At 31.0% G+C, this 15,792-nt stretch overlaps 1 protein-coding gene across 2 annotated transcripts; it reads left to right on the top strand.

Annotated features, from left to right (window-relative positions):
- Positions 1 to 143: 143 nt before the first annotated feature.
- On the top strand, positions 144 to 15,688 carry LOC144844439 (ATP-binding cassette sub-family D member 3-like). Of its 2 annotated transcripts, none has more exons than XM_078701352.1 (21): positions 144 to 371; positions 1,066 to 1,093; positions 1,415 to 1,473; positions 1,805 to 1,856; positions 3,552 to 3,640; positions 4,619 to 4,688; positions 4,987 to 5,013; positions 5,140 to 5,210; positions 5,677 to 5,800; positions 6,291 to 6,400; positions 6,867 to 7,026; positions 7,854 to 7,923; positions 8,196 to 8,293; positions 9,012 to 9,103; positions 10,438 to 10,529; positions 11,015 to 11,090; positions 11,697 to 11,838; positions 12,132 to 12,197; positions 12,420 to 12,533; positions 12,883 to 12,978; positions 13,328 to 15,688. In XM_078701352.1, the coding sequence occupies exons 1-21, from the start codon at positions 235 to 237 to the stop codon at positions 13,565 to 13,567; spliced, it is 2,013 nt and encodes a 670-aa protein (XP_078557478.1). In that variant the 5' UTR covers positions 144 to 234; the 3' UTR covers positions 13,568 to 15,688. The 2 variants fall into 2 exon arrangements, with proteins under 2 accessions (XP_078557478.1, XP_078557477.1); XM_078701351.1 differs by lacking the exon at positions 9,012 to 9,103 and adding an exon at positions 9,566 to 9,657.
- The last annotated feature ends 104 nt before the right edge of the window (positions 15,689 to 15,792 follow it).

The raw sequence follows: 15,792 nt of genomic DNA on the forward strand, positions 1-15,792 counted from the left end.
ACGCTACGCACATGTCTCACACTAATATACTGCCCCCTATCATACAAAGATCGGACTCATGGGGGATATGTGTTGTTCGGAGTAGTGGCGGTTCGGACTACCCAGTAATTTTTCTAGGCTGCTCTTTTGCCACATACTCGACAATCGACCAAGCGGATAGATAGGCTCGCGCGCGGCGACGTACGATCTGAAACACAGCAGTTCAGATAGGGTAGAGGAGCCATTTGGACAAAGATGGCACCGTCAATGAGTAAACTTTTGTATAGCCCAACGTCGGCTGTAGCAATATCAAGTGCTTTTAGCATATACTACTTAGCAAGAAGATTGGATAATTCGAAGGACAACAAAGGGAGGCGGAAACGAACTGAAAGGTAACACTTTTATTTAGGCTAGGCCTAGGCTAATCAGCTACTGTACTAAGTAGTAGGTAGACGCCTATCTTGCACGCCGCCAGGTAGACAGGTTATTACCTGGGGTGACCAACTCAACTGGCATGGCATGCCACCGGCAGCGGCTGGGGATTCCCTGGCATTAACCGACGTGATTCTAGGACTGCGCAGTAGGCCTAGCCTAGGCCTATAATATAAATTTCTTTTTAGGAATTTTTCTTTTGATTTAAAAATTGATTAATTTTTTAGTACTTAAAAAGCATTTGTTTTGTTAACCTAATATTAAATAAACAATTTTTGCAATGTCATTGGCAATTGCCTGTTGTGTTGTTGATAGTCTAAAATAGGCTAGTAATAAATAGTAGGCCTATTATAGCTTTACTTTAGACTTAGGTCCTAACCTATTGTTGATGTTATTATTAAATTTAATTTTATGATTGTGTTTAAACATTTATTAACAAAATAATATGGATATTTTTTACAGGCTATTTAATCTGCAGGTACATTGATTAATAATATAAATAATTATGTTTAAATATGCATGGATATCTATTTTTAATAAATAAGTATTTAATTAAGTACCAGCAACATGGAGTGGTATGGTATTACTATTGTAAGCAAGTAACTGCACCTCACACAATTTTACTAAATGAAACTCTTTTTTTAAAAATTTCAGTATATCAGAAATCCCTGCGGTGCTTCAGGTATAAATCATTACTACTGTTTTTTGGGTAACATTTTAACAAATAATATGACATAGTATAGTAAATCAGACCTGCCAACCCATGGGTCATAAATGGATGTTTAAAAATATGATTTGCTAAAACAGTTACCAGAATATTACCAATGACGAAAAAAAAACAACTACTAACTATTTGCTATCCTAAATCTGGCCGTTAGTGGCAACATTCAATTTAAAAATGACTTATTCTTTTTGTTTATTTTTTTTTCCAAGGAAGGGACATAAATATAGCGGACATTCTTTTGAACCATTGTCCATTAAAACAATTATTTTTCTTTTTTAGGGAGGAAAATCAAAAGCACAATCAAAAGAAAAGGCTGCTGTAGATTCTGTATTTTTCAGGTAAGACTTTTAGCAAAAAGTATTATCTAAAATCTACACAATTTTTGTTTTCTGCATAATTGACAGTGAATAATAAGAATAAACACTAAGCATTCTATTGTATGCCTGCAAAAACTTACAATGGTAAGAATTAATTAACACATTAGTATTAAGTACCTGTTCTATGCTATTATCTGAAGTACTACTAGTTCCTATTTATTGATTTCAATTTCATTTCAAATAAACATTTATTTTCTTTTACATCTATAAAATAGAGAACAAGATATACTGGTATATTAATATGTAACAGCAACTCTCTTCTATGAATATGTTGTTTTTTTTCTTTTTCTAGACGATTATTTTCAATTATTAAGATATTAGTACCAAGATTAAAATGCAAAGAAGTAAGTATTTTCCAGGTTTATTTATTTGGTAATATGTGATATACAGCTTGTTTTGATATATGAGGTATATAACATGAACAACACATATTGTAAAAAATTGTATTGTTTCGCTTTCATATGCCTATGAAAGTCTGTTCCAGCGTAATATTCAGGTGGCGTACAAACAACTAACTACAGGCTGGTAGCGTGAAATCAGAAAATGACTTTACTATTTATCCAAATGAGTTAACCACATGCCACATTTAAGTTGATTACTTTTTATAACTAATTTATGTTCATATATTATATATAGCTCTGCAAACTTTTCTGGCTGTTTTACTTTATCGTTTTGATTTAGCTTTTCGCTTTTTTTTTTTATCTCCTTTGAGATTCAGCCACTGATACCCACAGCATTGTCATTTTTTCAGTAATTTGCCTTTGGATTTATATATATATCATTCTCACAGATTTCCTCATCTTTATCTAACTAACTACAGGCTGGTAGCGTGAAATCAGAAAATGACTTTACTATTTATCCAAATGAGTTAACCACATGCCACATTTAAGTTGATTACTTTTTATAACTAATTTATGTTCATATATTATATATAGCTCTGCAAACTTTTCTGGCTGTTTTACTTTATCGTTTTGATTTAGCTTTTCGCTTTTTTTTTTTATCTCCTTTGAGATTCAGCCACTGATACCCACAGCATTGTCATTTTTTCAGTAATTTGCCTTTGGATTTATATATATATCATTCTCACAGATTTCCTCATCTTTATCGTTTCAAATTAATTAATTAAATTTCAGTATATCACCGGGCGGTTTAGAATTAATGTTCTTTGCCTAATGTGTTTATATATATATATATACATACTGTATTCTACATATTTTATTTGGAACTTTCTGTTTAATTACTACACTGTTGATATAATAATAATTTATTTGGAAGCTACACTTTTGAAACAGTGGCACACTTCTTGAATGAAAGTGCGTCCAGAGTAAGTAAAATAAAAGTTAGAGAAAAAATATGATTTAACAATAGGCCTATTTACAGTACAAGGAAACTTAAACTAAATTATGTACAAGATATAAAAAAATAACATTAACAAAAGTAATACTCCTTATAATTTATTCAGTGGCAGTAGGAAATTATGGATAGTTTGTTTTAGCATCCTGTTAGAGTATAGATTATTCACACAGGGCTTTTTATTGGTATTTTACAAAAGATTATGGCGTGCAAGATTAAGAATTTCTTTTTAAATCATACATACTTGTCCTTGACTCTTGATTTTCATAGAAAACTATATGTATTGTCAGTAATGAAAAGTACAGGTAGATGGTACTGTAGTAGTAGATTGTTACTATAGATTTTTTTTTTTTTTTCGAGAAATGTTTTTAAAATATTATTTTGAAAAGGTGTGCTACAAATTACACTCCTCAACATATGTGTTGTAGGTATGCTGTTTGTATCTTGTGTAGAAGTTTACAAAATTTATGTGTGTGATTGCACTCACACGCCTCAAAACACAAATATTAAATGAAATTTTGTTACATAATAATAATAATAATTCCTGTATACAAATTATATAAATGGTTATTTTTACTTTTTTTTATTTAAACAAAAATGTTATTATGTCATGGGGTTCCAAAAGAAGCCAAAAATATTCTAAACGTGGATTAAGCATAATTAATGATTAAAATTTTTGTTTTCAGACGTTTTATTTACTAATGGTGGCTGCTTCCTTGGCGGCAAGAACATATTGTGATGTTTGGATGATTCAAAATGGAACTGCCATAGAAAGGTACATTTTGGGTTTTGTATTTACCAAATATTATACATTAACAAACAATACTATACTCGGATATCCCAGTGCAAAGAGCTCTATCCCAATCTATGAGAAAAGTCGAGAGATCAAGAGGACGCCCCAAACTCGTCCCCAGAATCTGGCTATGAAAAGAAAAATTAATAAGTCTATGCACCCTACGCAATACTCACTCTGATTGAAGGAGTAAAAGCCTGTTTTCCTGTCGATCGTTGAGTTGCGTTGAGTTTAAAATCGTTAAAGTTGAAAATAAAATAACGATGATCGAGCCGGACCGCTAATATTTACACATTTTTACACGATCGTTCATAGTTTCTTGGTTCTCTCGAGCGTTGCTGGGACACACAGACGTGAAGTATTAAAAAACCAAGGCCCGCATAAAAATTGAAAAAGTTAAGGGTTTTGATGCCTCGACCCAGCTTAGGACAAGCTTTTGTTGATATCTTAATCTAGACTTACACTAAAGACAAACATTAAATTTAATTGGTTTAATATTATAATTTAATTTGACTTACACTTGTTGTTTTGAAATATTAGACCTTAAAAGTGTACAAAAAAGGTGAAAAACTTCGTCGCGTTGTAAAAATTCAAGAATTGTCAGCGCATACCTATTTTTTCACAAACTGCAATGACGTAATTTGTGGACCATTTGATTGGTCAGTTTTAACGATCGTAACGATCATTAAAGTTGACCTCAGTTGCAGGTTTTAACGATTTTTAACGTTGATTATTACCCCCTTTTCCTGTCAAATTGTTGAATCAACTCAACTTAACGCAACTGATGATCGACAGGAAAACAGGCTTTAGTGCGGTATGTCACAAGATGTACAGTGTTCGTAATGACTTACTATTCATACATACACTATTCATTTAATATGCTTGTAATGTAAATAAAACAATGCATAATGTTGTTTTACTAGATAAGAATTTAAATCCTCTTTTATACTTTTCTTTTAGCTCTATAATTGGTCGGGATGTTGGGTTATTCAAGAAATATCTTTTTAATTTCGTTTGTGCCATGCCAGCTGTAAGTATTCTGAACGCCTGAAAGGTGTCTGACATTACTCATTGTTTATTACCAAACATAGGCAGGTAGGCCTAGGCCTAGTCAATTTGGTATTGGATGTCCCAGATGATGTACGCTCACAGATTTTTTGTATAACTTAATATTAGCTTATATAGCGCACTCTATATAATTGTTAATTATTAAAGCATGCCCTCTATTGTTTACCCAAACATTTTTTTTTCAACTTGGGTCCTCTGGTATGTGTAGTATCAAATCAAATTGTCCAGTAATTTTAATTGGTTATTCATTCTTTTTTCAGATATCATTGATAAACAACTTGCTAAAAGTAAGTCTAATTTTTAATTTGCAAATAGAAACAATAATTATTAATTATATAGAAGATTGGACATGGTTTTCGCTATTGCCTCTTTTTAATAATTTTTTAAACAATAATTGTTTTTTTTTTTTTAAGTATGGATTGAATGAAGTAAAGTTATTATTCAGAACAAGACTGACATCATTTCTCTATGATCAATACCTGAGGTAATTTTAATAACACATACATAAGTTATAATATATTTAATAGTTAAACTATTATTTATTTCAAAACCCATTTGTATTGACTGCCTATCATATGAACATACTGTACATATAAATAGGTAAAGAATGTCAGACCAAGTCATACAGTCTGTTTATTTAAAGACTTTGCCTGCAAACCAGTTTATTCCTGGTCTTAAATGTACTCTTGTAGATGTAGACGCGTTAGGCCTGGCCTATTCCTAGCCTGCGTTATAACCAAGAATCACTTTTTTTAATCGTTAGTTTGACATCATTTAAGTGGTTATTTGAGATTTGTTCCATTTCTTCTGCTCAGAAATTGATTCAAATGCTCTCAGCAGAAACAACTCTTTGCTGCTGTTTTATCATTTAATTCCCTCTGCATTGGCTTGCTATATAATTTTGTTACATAAACAAACATCATATTTCCTAATGCCGTAATTATTTACAGAGGATTCACATACTACAAAATGAGCAACCTTGATAATCGTATAGCAAATGCTGATCAGCTATTAACACAAGATGTGGAGAAATTCTGCAACAGTGTAGCTGATTTGTACTCAAACTTAAGCAAGGTAAATAGCTGTATAATAATATACAACTCTGCCATCTGACATCATCATGTCCATATATGGGAACATCAAATTTGTTTGTCACATAAAGTTTGATAGTTTAGATAGAGCTTATTGTTGATGAATTAATTCTTCATTTTTGCCATCAGGGGTGAATCCAGCACTAAAGCCCTGTCTACACTATCAAACTTTTTGTGACCAAAAAATGTGATGTGCCCATATATGGACATGATGATGTCATATCACTACCATATTTGAGCACATCACACTTTTTTCGTCAATCTATTTTGATAGTGTAGACAGAGCTTAAGAGTGCATACTCCCCATTTTAACAGCTAAAATGAAATTTTAACTGTTTTTGATACTATTTTTGACAGACTTTTGTATGTTAGCACTGCTCCAGTAAAAAAATCTTGCCCATTTTATAATATGCTGTCCTTTGGAAATCACAATTTTGATATTTCACAAACCCTATTTCTTATTTCTTCATCAGCCCTTACTTGACATCTTGATCTACACCCGTGTATTGGCATCAACTATAGGTGCTCAAGGACCAGCTTTCATGTTGCTATACTTAGCTATATCTGGCCTAGTACTTACAAGGTATGTTGTATTCTTACCATAATACTTGCCAATATTTTTAATTATCTTTAATCAACAACTCGTAGATTTCAATTAAATCAATAATGTTTAATCTTTGTCATTTGTGGTTAGATTCTGCTTAGCAGAAAATAATTTTTTCCATTAATTTTGTTTAAGTCTGTTATCAAAGTCAAAATTACCTAAACCACACCTGACCTAAGCAAGTATTTTTCCGGAAATATTGGATGATGTTGGAGTCCATTTCATAAGATAAAAAGAACTGGTTAAAATGATATAAAAGCTTCGTTTTTCATTTAAGCACATTTAACTATCCTGTCTTAAGCAAAAATATGTATAAGGTCCAGCCCTGATGGGGACTAATTATGCATACAATTTTAAAATAAAGCAATCCACTTTTATAAAAAAAATGTCTTCAATGCAAATATATAATATCGCATTCAATTATGATTTCATTTTTTACCGATAGACTACGTAGGCCTGTTGGTAGAATGACTGTACAGGAGCAACAGTTTGAAGGCGAGTTTCGATTTGTCAATTCTCGCTTGATTACAAACAGTGAAGAAATTGCCTTCTATCAAGGTAACAAGTGTGAAAGGAGGACTATTTATCACACGTTCAAGAAATTGGTAAGATTGTGTTGTAGCCCTTTATATACTCTATGTAGTATAAATTCTAATGGTTGAAAGTGTTTTAAACCATATTAATCATAAGTATTGACCCCACAACATTTTATTTATAAACCAATTTTAAACCAATAAATGTGGAATCATTTTGTTATATATTACTCATAAGTATTGGCCCCACAACATTTTATTTATAAACCAATTTTAAACCAATAAATATGGAATCATTTTGTTATATATTAATCATAAGTATTGGCCCCACAACATTTTATTTATAAACCAATTTTAAACCAATAAATATGGAATCATTTTGTTATATATTAATCATAAGTATTGGCCCCACAACATTTTATTTATAAACCAATTTTAAACCAAGAAATATGGAATCATTTTGTTATATATTAATCATAAGTATTGGCCCCACAACATTTTATTTATAAACCAATTTTAAACCAAGAAATATGGAATAATTTTGTTATACATTAATTATATACATTAGCCCCATGACATTTGCATTAAGTAACAACCCTCCTTTTGTTTAGAAGATCTCTAAGTAGAACAAGCAATGTGCAGTTGAAAAAGGTCGCGTTACTATTGGATAACAATGTATTTTCTGATGTTTTGCCTTGCCATTAACATCTTCAAAACCTAACTATATAAACTATTTTGTAGAAGGTTTATCTGTTATCTATTAAATTACCTTGCAGTTGATAGAACTGAAAATGCTAAATTGTATCCATGAAATGTTTTTTATCCATGAGATATTTCATTTATGTCAGAACTATGACCTGTCAAAACATTCTTAATTTTTTACCAATTCTTTTTTTTAGGTTGATCATTTACATCAGTTTATTTTCTTCCGTTTCTCAATGGGTTTTGTTGACAACATAATTGCAAAATGTAAGTTAAAATTGGATTTTAAATTGATGTGGACCTAAGATGTCCCTGTGACCTAGTTCAGAGTTTCATTCTATCAATCCATCATCAAACATTTATTATTTTTCTTTTCTTTTGGAGTTGTCTGCTTATTAATATCCATCAGCACTTAGTACACTTTTTTTCCTTTTATCTCTGTCATATTTCTGTATTTGCTACTGACCATTTGGACTGACAAGTAGCATGGTATACTATTATAATCATTTTTACTGTGTATATTGACTTTCTTTTGATAGATATTGCGACTGTTGTTGGGTATTTTGTTGTTAGTAGACCATTCCTAAACCTACAGCACAAACCATTCTTGCATCTTAATCACTCAGAAATCATGGAGGTAAGTTGTAGATAATCAATATATTAGGAAAATTTATATAAGATTTATATCATAATCTGAAATACAATTAATCAAAATGGAATGACTAGTGTGTAAGGTGCAGTAAGGGTAGGTGTTATCTTTATACAGAAGGGGTGTCCCCTGAACAAGTGTTGGTCTCAGTGTTAAAGCATATGTTTCCCCTTGTTTGTTTCACTGAAAAGTGTACACTGAGAATAGGGGTGCCCCAAAGGAATGGTTCTACTGTAATACTACCAGTCATATTGAATGGTACAGTATGTTACATTTACCTAAAAGTTACTTTGTTCAGAATAAAAGAAATGTTTTTTTGAGGATAAATGTATTGTACTGTAAATAGAGCAGAAATCTTTACAAAAATAATACTACTTAAAACCTTATTTTACCCATTAAATCTTGTTATTTATATTATTTTAATAATATTATTAATTTTACTTCTCCTTGAAAACTTATGTGTGTGTATTATGAATGTCTTTTTTATTTATTATGTAACAATTTATTTTGTTTGTTTTAAAAATATTTATTCTTCTTCAAACCGCCTTTTTTAAAAAACATGTTCTATATAGTATAAGTGGTTTGTTTTATTTACTGCAATTAAAAATAGATGTTACTACACTATATATACCTGGATGTAATAATGCTTAAATATTTATTATATATTAAATCTGTTCAATAAATAATCGTCTATTACTTTATTTAGACATACTACAGATCAGGTTACATGCTTTTTAGAATGGCCATGTCAATAGGTCGTTTAGTACTTGCTGGCCGAGAGGCCATAAGGCTGGCCGGGTAAGTTGTCAGCCACGCAATGCCTATCCTTATAATTATATGTATACTTTAGTGCATCGTTCTAACATTTGTGTTTGTGTATTTCATGTTTATCGGCCTAAAGGGCTGGCTGTATGTTTTAGCATGACTGTAGCTATTGCGGTTACTGCAGTTTGGATCTATCTATCTATTTGATGCTTGGTCTAGGAGTCTTTCGGGAGTTCAAGAAAACTAATATTTTTATAGTGAATTAATATTTGTATGTAATTAACCTTACAACAATTTATATACCAAAACTATAATTTTTGTTTAGATTACCAATATTTTCAAATCTGTGCAGTAAATATTAAACTGCAATAAATTTACTGTTAACAAATTACTGCAGTAATTACAATCACTACAGATAAATTTAGCTATTTTTAGATCATACATAACTAATTACAATGAATTATGACAACATCATTTCATTTTGTCATCAACTAGGAATATTATCAGGCGGGGAGAATGTTGTTACGTATGGCTCAGGCAGTCGGGAGAATTGTTCTCGCTGGACGAGACATGACACGATTATCAGGGTGAGTGTTTAATTGGAGTTTTAGTGACAAAATTGTGCTGTTCCCGACTGCCAAAGTTAATACTTTAAATGATTTGAGAATTGTATGAAAACACTAACATACTTACACTAAACACTTCTGTTTTGTTTGTTTTTGTAATGTATTGTAATTCAGTGCTTTTAATATTGCTTTATTAAAATTGTAATTGTGACAAGTGTAATTGTGACATTATTTGCTTTCTAGCAATCCTACCCTTTCAGCACACTAAAGTTTGTTGTTATTTTAAAGCTCTGTTTACACTATCAAACTAGTTTGACCAAAATAAAGTGCCATGTGCCCAAATATGGTAGTGATATGCCCAAATATGGTAGTAATTTGACATCATCATGTCCATATATGAGTACATCACATTTTTTTGTCACATAAATTTTGATATTGTAGACATAGCTTAATAGATGTATTATTAATGTTTATTGGTAAATTGATTATTCTACCAATGTTGTTCATTATTTGATCAACTGCTCAAAAAGAGTGAACAGCCTTTTAATAATGTATAGAGGTTTCACAACAATAGGTGCTATATAAATCCAGGATATTATTATTATTATTATTATTATTAAATGAGTTATGACCTTGTTTAAGGAACCAGCCTATTGACAGTTCAAGATATATGCATCTTCATTGCTGTCTTTAACTTCCTCCATGGCTAACTGGTCAAAGTTGACGATATGTGAATGTGGTTCAAATTTGTGTGCATTTTCATTGAATGTTCTTTACATTATTTTGTTTCCAATACAAAAGGTTTACAGCTAGGGTTACAGAACTAATTACTGTACTGAAAGACTTGAACACTGGACGCTACGAACGTACCATGGTATCAGCTACAGGAAAAGGTATGGCATAAATTATTATAAATTTTATTTATTTCACAACCAACAGGCCCTATGGAATGGTTTAAAAATATAAAACAATTAAATATTATACTATATACAATAGCACTTATTTAAGTATATATTATTTTTGTTTGTGTACAGTTAAGCTGTGTTTTGTATAGCAGTGATGATAATGCAGGGGTGCCGAAAACAGCTTGAATGAGGGCTGAGTGTATTAAGACTAGTTCTTATCTGGCATGTGGCTTGATAAGTCTACTTAATTCCACGATCATGCATTATCTGAGCTTAATATATATATTCTGTATTAAAGCCTACTACTTATGTTATGCAATAATAAAGTCATTGATAATAATATGCAAACAGCATAGAGGATAGTGAATGTGATATGAAAAATTGAAAACCTACAACTGGTACAGAATACCATTATTTAGATCATTCTGTTTTATGCCCTTTTCAATAGCCTAAATGTATTTTTCTTCCTTTAGATTCTGATAGTGAAGAGGACAGTGAACCTTTAGTACCAGGCAGTGGAGAGGTTATATTTAAAGATGATATTATAAGGTAATAGAGAGAATATGGTAGTATGAGCGGGTGTGGCTAAATTGCTACATTGAAATTTAACATTTTAGTTTTAGGTTGGATAGTAAGTAATGTAATCAGCAATGCAGAAAGCATGGCATATACATTTACTTATTTTTACTTACAAAAGTAAAAAGTTTCCAGAATCCTTCAAATCATTAATCTTCTTCCATTTGACATTGTAAATAGATAGATAATAAATATATGTTGAAGCATTCATAACATTTTGTGCAGCATTGCCTGTGTTAAACAATGGTTAAAGCAACGCAATAAACAAATCACAATTCTGAAATAGTATTCAAAAAGTACCCGTCAATGATACTGTAGTATCAAGATTCAATTTTAATTCCCAATTTAAAATGGAAATAATATGAGTACATTTTCAACATTAAATTCTAAAATGTGTATATTAAGGATACTTGAGATATATTATTTAAAACAATAAATATTTAAAAACAGACATGAAATACCACAGGGATACATTATTTTAAAAGCAACATATAAGAACATCAAAAATACTATAAACATTACTTATCCAAAGTTAGGCCTTTATTCTTGTCTATATTTGATGTTTTTCATTCTTTATAGATTTGATAATGTACCTCTTGTGACGCCAAATGGTGATGTACTTGTTAAGGGCATGACCTTTGAGGTCACTCGTGGCATGAATGTACTTGTATGTGGACCAAATGGGTGTGGAAAGAGCTCACTCTTCAGAATTCTAGGAGAGGTATAACATTGTACTATACAATACTGTCAATTTATCCTTATTATTAATGTCTGTATTGTATACTTTGTGCATATTGAAAGACTGTAGTAAGAATGGGACTGCAATATACAACATTAGAATACGGTTTTATGTGTATTTAATATTTGGTTTTTTTCTCTTGGTACAGTAATTTATAAAAAAAAAACAGGAGAAATGATAGATAACAAATGACTACACAACGTATTTATCCACTCAATTTTATTTATTAGTGATATTATATTGGTTTAATACTTAATTTTGTCTTTTATTTTTAGCTATGGCCATTGTTTGGTGGTACAATGACAAAGCCTGAAGCTTGTAAGCTGTTCTACGTTCCACAGGTGTGTATTTTGTTAAGCTCTATCTACACTATCAAACTTTATGTGACAAAAAAATGTGATATGCCCATAGACATGATGATGTCATATCACAACCATATTTGGGCACATCACTACCATACTTTGGCACATCACACTAGTGATTTACTGTACCATTTTGAGAGTTTTCAAGTTTGATTCATAATTATATCTGTATATTTCTTTACCTGTTATTTGTAATTGTAGAGACCATACATGACATTAGGAACACTACGTGATCAAATCATATATCCAGATACTAAAGAAGATATGATGAGAAAAGGAGTTACTGATCAACAATTAGCAGAGTCAATGGAAAAGGTAAATAGTTAAAACAAGTTGCTATTTAATCCCATGTGCAAGTTTAAGCTCTATCTACACTATCAAACTTTATGTGACAAAAAAATGCGATGTGCCCATATATGGACACTATGATTTCATATCACTACCATATTTGAGCACATCACACTTTTTTTGTCAAACTAGTTTGATAGTGTGACAGCGTTTAAGATAGTATAGCAGTGCTATCCATTTAACAATAAAACACCCAAGTATAACCTTGCCATTTGATTGATTGATTTCACATCATGTGTCATTGATAATTGTGTTCTATTCGGTGATCAAGTGATATTCAATGGTTCTATTTAATGACCGTTTGTTTACTTTTAAGGTTCAACTTGCAAACATTCTTGATCGTGAAGGAGGATGGGAGGCCATACAAGACTGGATGGATGTGTTGAGTGGAGGAGAGAAGCAGAGAGTTGCCGTAAGTAATTGTTTAGTTTTTTTAGTTATAACATATTGGTATATGATAGTACATGTAGAATAGCTGTTTACATTATGTTTTAAGCTCTGTCTACATTATCAAACTAGTTTGACAAAAAAGTGTGATGTGCCCAAATATGGTAGTGATATGCCCTAATACGGTAGTGATATGACATCATGTCCATATATGGGCACATCACATTTTGTTGTTACATAAAGTTTGATAGTGTATACAGAGCTTTAGTTTAGCTTGGTAGCTTGGTGACTTGGTGACCCAAATAATTTTTGTTTTATTTATTAATTTACCTTTGAATTATTATTTTAATTATGATTATCTACATTATTTACAGATGGCACGTCTCTTCTATCACAAGCCCCAGTTTGCTATCTTGGACGAGTGTACGAGTGCAGTTAGCGTTGACGTTGAGGGCTACATCTACAAACACGCCAGGGAAGTCGGCATCTCTTTGTTTACGGTCTCTCATCGGAAGTCACTGTGGAAGTACCACGAGTTCTACCTGCAGTTTGATGGGCGTGGCGCGTATGAGTACAAGCGTATAGAAGACAACACTGTAGAGTTTGGCTCTTAAGCTACACATTGTCAACCGTGGTAGCAATTATATCTTAGTTTAAATACTTGTGTGTGGATATAGATTGTCATCTGAAATTAACGAAAAATTCATTCAACATGAATGTGTAAGTATGTGCTTATTTTTAAGTATAACAAACATTGAGCATTGTTATTGATTTAAATGTTGCCTTAATTTTTAACTGAACAATAATAAATTAAGTATCTCTGGATAGTAGACAGACTTGCCATGAATTTGTAGCTATTGATTTGTAGCATCAACAGCTGGCGTTTTTATTTCTTTTCATCTTAAGTATAGTCATATTGTGACATATTGTTTGAAGGTTTGCATGGCGAAATCAAATGTTGATATAAAGTGTGCGGTTCACCATGTGTATTAGTTCTGAAAAGAACTGTTGAGTTTCTCGACATTTCACTTGGTATATATGTGGAATAGGGTGGGACTGGTTTGAAAGCTAGAAACAATAGCAAGTTCACCCAGTGGCAGTGACATAGTATGACATACATTTCTTTTTAGGAATATTAAGCCAAATAGCTGTCTAAAACCTAGACTAGATGCTAGTCTATACTTTAAAAAATAAATAAATTACGAAGATTACATTGGCTTTCCTATTCATATGTGTCAATCATTAATGCTCTTGTTAATTATTATACTTCAAAATGATCATTTAAAAAAATTAATTAGTTCATTATTTTCAGAGGACAGTATATCTTTATAGAATTTTTGCCTACATATTAATTATGCGTGCCATATTAAAACATTTTACTTATGATTTTTATTCATTTTATACATATGCTGTGGATATTGTAAAGCTATGCTTTTAATATATTTTAATTATTTAATACTGACATGTAATTTCTATTAATCAGTCTTGTGAATTGTACATTTTGTTATGTGTGGCCATGGCTAAGCGAGACACACAAGGAAAGGATGGGTAGTAAAAGTGAACAGGATGCATTAGGTCCTTGAATCAACTGAGCTCAGTTATAAGCCCACCCTCCTCCTACACAAAATATAGTGAAGTATAGGAAGTAGGTGGGCTTATACGCAATGATGAAAATTCATGCAAGTAAACTGTTCCCATAATAAGCATAATATACATAAGATTATACCTCAGACTGGGCTTATATCTGAGGAAAGATTAAAAATGAATATCCTGGTGATAGTAGTATAACCTTTTTAATAATGCAACATTTATGGACTTCGAAATCAAATTTAATCTATTAATATTATTGGTTTATTAAAATGTGTTTGCAATATAGAGTAAATAGTAATTTGTTGATTTTTGTATTTTCGATGCATTGTAGATTTCAATACCTCAATCCCATAATAGTTAATGAATTAAGAATGAGCTTTGATATATAAATATTTTTTATATTAGGTGTTAAGATATGCTCAAATTAAAATGTGATTTTGATTTATAGGATAATAATTATAGTACAGGTCATCTGTAAATTTTTCTGATTACATTTTTTAAAAAGAAATCTCTATTCACAAAGGGAGAGTGTATACATCAATTTATCAAATTTGATAACAATATTATAATGTAGTAAAGATGTATTAGTCATTAATTGAAAAGCTTGTCGTCCACTTCTGGTTTGTTGCGCAACATTCCATATTTTGTTAAAAGTATACTTGCATATATTCTCCCTCGTTTCATTCCCTCAATGCAATTCTTAATTTCATTTCATTCAAAAATATCGTGATCGTGGCACGAGACTGAATTCAAATACAGGTATATAAAAATGTATAGATATATATCTTGTATGGATGTGTTAATTACAGTAAAAAACCTATTAAACGTAATGAAGGTTCCCCTGAATAGGGGTTGGCTGTAGTGTTAAAACACACTGGGACTTGTTTGTTTTACGAGAAAGTCTCCTTTAAAAGGGGGTGTCCTAAAAGGGGTTCTACTGTAATTCATTACATTTTCTGTACAATTGAGCTCATTATTTTATCAATTTTAGATCACTAAAATATAGATTTTGAATGAATTCTTAATAATTAACACATAATATTTTTACACTGCCAAAATACTGAATAATTACTACAATGTCTGGCTTTATTTAATTGTATCTTCATTTGAAAAAACTTATCAATAAAATATTCTACAATCGCAAAGTGCATATTATTTTGTCTTCATGGATTCATTTCATTATTATTATTATATAAATATCTGCATTAACAATTTACATACAGTTAACTTTCCCAATACTGGACACCAT

This window comes from Antedon bifida, chromosome 6, assembly GCF_963402885.1.
Source record: "Antedon bifida chromosome 6, ecAntBifi1.1, whole genome shotgun sequence".
Taxonomy (NCBI): Eukaryota; Metazoa; Echinodermata; class Crinoidea; order Comatulida; family Antedonidae; genus Antedon; species Antedon bifida.

Excerpts from the sequence above, each read along its gene's own strand:
- LOC144844439 (XM_078701352.1), top strand. The coding sequence starts at position 235 with ATGGCACCGTCAATGAGTAAACTTTTGTATAGCCCAACGTCGGCTGTA. Across the intron at positions 1,857-3,551 it reads CAAGATTAAAATGCAAAGAA|ACGTTTTATTTACTAATGGT; the intron begins GTAAGTATTTTC and ends TTTTGTTTTCAG. Across the intron at positions 10,530-11,014 it reads GGTATCAGCTACAGGAAAAG|ATTCTGATAGTGAAGAGGAC; the intron begins GTATGGCATAAA and ends TTCTTCCTTTAG.